Source organism: Antrostomus carolinensis, unplaced genomic scaffold, assembly GCF_000700745.2.
Source record: "Antrostomus carolinensis isolate BGI_N321 unplaced genomic scaffold, ASM70074v2 scaffold50963, whole genome shotgun sequence".
In the NCBI taxonomy this organism is placed as follows: Eukaryota; Metazoa; Chordata; class Aves; order Caprimulgiformes; family Caprimulgidae; genus Antrostomus; species Antrostomus carolinensis.
In genome coordinates, this window is record NW_010308410.1 from 8,903 (window position 1) to 12,244 (window position 3,342).

General features: G+C 54.6%; 1 protein-coding gene across 1 annotated transcript in view; it reads right to left on the reverse strand.

Moving 5' to 3' along the window:
• LOC104523213 (sodium- and chloride-dependent GABA transporter 2) overlaps positions 1–2,744 on the reverse strand; it is a 3,954-nt gene extending 1,210 nt beyond the window's left edge. The window contains exons 1-5 of the mRNA XM_010165731.2: positions 2,595–2,744; positions 2,308–2,445; positions 1,895–1,997; positions 1,155–1,255; positions 569–739 (exon numbers count right to left, since the gene is read on the reverse strand). Coding sequence (XP_010164033.2) covers positions 569–739; positions 1,155–1,255; positions 1,895–1,997; positions 2,308–2,445; positions 2,595–2,744 — 663 coding nt within the window. The remainder of the gene's footprint in view (positions 1–568; positions 740–1,154; positions 1,256–1,894; positions 1,998–2,307; positions 2,446–2,594) is intronic.
• Positions 2,745–3,342: the final 598 nt, after the last annotated feature.

The window sequence follows — 3,342 nt, forward strand, 5'->3', positions numbered from 1 at the left end:
GAACCTGCTTTGGCAGGGGGGTTGGACTGGATGATCTCCTGAGGTCCCTTCCAACCCCACCAGTCTGTGATTCTGTGGGATGCCTATCTGGAGTAAGGTCCAGTTTACCAGGTCCCTGGTTCTCCCAAGTCACATTCAGGGCAGCCAGCAATGGGTCACAGCAGCTCCAGGAGCTGGGCAGGTCCAGGTCATTGAGACTCAGCTGCCTGCAATGCCCATGGGATCTGGAGTTTTCTCAGAGCAAGTCCCCAAGCCTCACTCAAGGGCAGCTTCCAAACTGACTCAAGGCACTGGAGAACATCTTTATTCTCTCCATCTAATGAACTTTTTCCTAATGCTGCTTGTAAAGAGACAGAAGCAATAAACAAAGGCCACCAAGAGGCAATAGTCAACTTGGAGCAGCTCTCCAGACAGGCAGAACTTACTAAAACCAACAGTCAGTTATAGCAATGGACTCGTTCAATCGATTTATTCTGGGATCCCCACAACACACAAACGATCCCCCTACAAGGCTGGACTTCAACAGAGAAGCACAGCCCATATCCTCATCCCAGAGCACCAGCCTCACCTCTCTGAGGGAACCTTTGATGGTGGAGAGTTTGTAGACGACCCAGAGAGGGATGCACACCATGGAGGAGAGGGCCAGCAGCCAGCCCAGGGTGTCTCCCCACCACGGGTACACGTACTTCTTGTTGTAGGTCAGCGGGGTGTATTTGACCAGAGAAAACAGGAAGGTTGCCTGGCAAGGTGGAAGAAAGCAAGAGAAAAAGAGCAAGAAAATCAACACCATTATCCAAGAGACGCTTTCCTGATGAGTCCGCACCTGCAGAGAGTCTCGTGGTAACACAGAGCTCCCCAGGACAGCAACAGAGGAGACACCAGTCAAGCAAGCTTTGCTGTGCAGCACTGGGCACAGCAGCAAAGAGCTCACCCCACCAGCAGACACCTCCACCACTGCTCAGCCAGGCCCCTCTCCCCATTGTTTAGCCCCACGCTTGGCCCCCAAAGCCACAAACACACACAGAAGAACATGCTCCCAAAGTCCAGGTCACACCAACCCCCTACGCACAGCCCTCTGTATCTAGGTAGGTATCTCTATCTCAGAGGCACCCAGCTCCATCCCCACAGCTCCTCCTCTTCCTGTGGCCCCTCACCATGCAAACTGCCGGGGTGATGAAGAGCCAGCAGTATTTGATGATGGGCCACGGCCGGTAGCCGATCATATCTTCAATGTTATCATAGAAACGCTCAGCACCTGCAGAAGAAGGGAAGGATGACTTGTTGCTACCAGGGAAGGAGGGCAGCAGGGTCTGCATGGGGAGGACTCTGCATCACCACTCTTTGGGTGCTCCCCAGAAGAGGAGGAGGCAGTAACTTCAGCATAGCCAACACCCCAGTGCAGGAGCTCACCAGGAGTCTGGGCAGCTTCAGCCTTTGTCCTGGACTAACATCCTCGTGGCCCTCAGAACAGTCTGGTGGGTCAGCAGAGCCAGCCCTTCAGCTGGTATCTCTCAGGTTAGGATCTAAACCCAGGTGTTACCCAGCCCTCGTGAACATAAAAGCTGAGAGAGGGCTCTCAAAAAATGTTTAGAGGGTCTCAGATTCCTCTATACACAGGTTGGGAAAAGATTTCCCAGCTAGCTCCAAGTGCCCAAGAAGCAGGGGGGGGCCTCAAAAGCAGGAGCACACAGGAACACATTGGGGATATCTGCCAAGCAGGTGCCCCAGATCTCCTTAGTCAGCTGAGTCCATGGGCACCAAAGCAAGGGTTTAAAGATCTGCCTTGCACTGCAAAGCAATTGCCAGGAGAAGCTATGGACCAGCAATTTTTAGGATAGACCAAGTGAGAACCTGAGAGACCAGAGCTGGGGATCCTCCCTGGGTTCATACTCACCATAGACCCAGGCGATGCAGAGAGTCTCGAAGATGGCCACAAAGAGCAGGCACATGCCGCTGGCAGCATAGTAATCAAAGAGCTGGAAGACGTACATCCCACCCTGGGATGGGCCAAGCGGGCAGCGAGGTGAGGTGGGGAGGGAGAGAGGGGAGAGGATCAGGCACAGGCAAAGAGCTCCAGCCAGAGCAGGAAACAAACTCAACGTCTTCCCCAGAGCTGGAGGCACCTTTGTCTCTCTGGGGCAGAGCAACAGCAAAGGCCACGTCCATCCTTATGCTCAAGGATGGAGCTCACCAGCAAGCTCCAGGCCTCAGTACAGACCCCACCACCATCCACCAGGTCTCCCTCTGTCAGGGGGGTAACTCAGACCCAGCAAGAACTGTGCTTGTGGTGACCTGAGCCCAAAATACCTCTGTGAGCATCACCAACCCGACCAGATAGGAGAGGATGGCGACCAGCAGGATGAGGGTCTCCCGGCGGTTCTTCTTGCGGAAGATGGTGGGGTACATGTCTACAAGAGCGGTGACAAGGCTCTCCACACAGACAAACTGCAAAGAGTAGAGATCCCACCACCTTTAGCCCATCCTGACCAGGTCCCCAGCCCTGCTGTCCCCCCACCTCAGCCAAATTCAAGCCTGTTCCCAAAGGGACGGTGGCTTTTACCTGGCTGGGAAACACCCTGCACCTGTGTCTTTACCTGGCTGTCCAGTCCCAGCAAAACAACCATCAGGAAGAAGAAGCAAGCCCAGAGCGGGGAGAAGGGCAGCATGACCACAGCCCGAGGGTAGGCGATGAATGCCAGGCCAGGCCCTGTGGGGTGAAGGGCTTTCAGAGCAGGCAGCAGCATGGCACCTCATGGCCAACACAGACCCTCATGGGGCAACCACCCAGCCTCTCGCTCCAGTTATCCCAGTACCACACAGGAAACCCAGGCTGCTGGAGGGGTGGAGGAGGTCAGTGCAGAGGGAGGAAAAGGGAGCACAGCACAGCAAGCTACAACTGCATCACTGTCGTGAGGGCTGGGAGCCAGAGCAAGCCTCCGAGCCCAGAGGAGCAGAACAAGCTGGGACAGATGCCATGCAGGTACCTCACCCCTGCTACAGAGAGGCAGCAGCTGCCTGACCCTGACAGGCAGCTTATATTGACCCCAAGACATGGGCCATGTGTCCTGGTGTGAGCTGGGCCAGAGCTGGGTCTGTTCAGCAGCTGGAACAGCGCTGGGGTTTGGGTTCAGCTGGGATTTGTTAGGAGAGAAACGCTGAGAACATCCCCGTGTTTTTGGTTGTTGCTGGAAGTTGAAGGACTTTGTATTTTGCCAGTCTACAAGTGGAAGACCAAAGGAAGGGGTGAGGAATATTGACATGGATCAGCTCCATGGGCATTTGGCGGATGGTGAGCAATGGCAGTGGGTATCGCTCATTTGCATATTATTATTATTATTATTA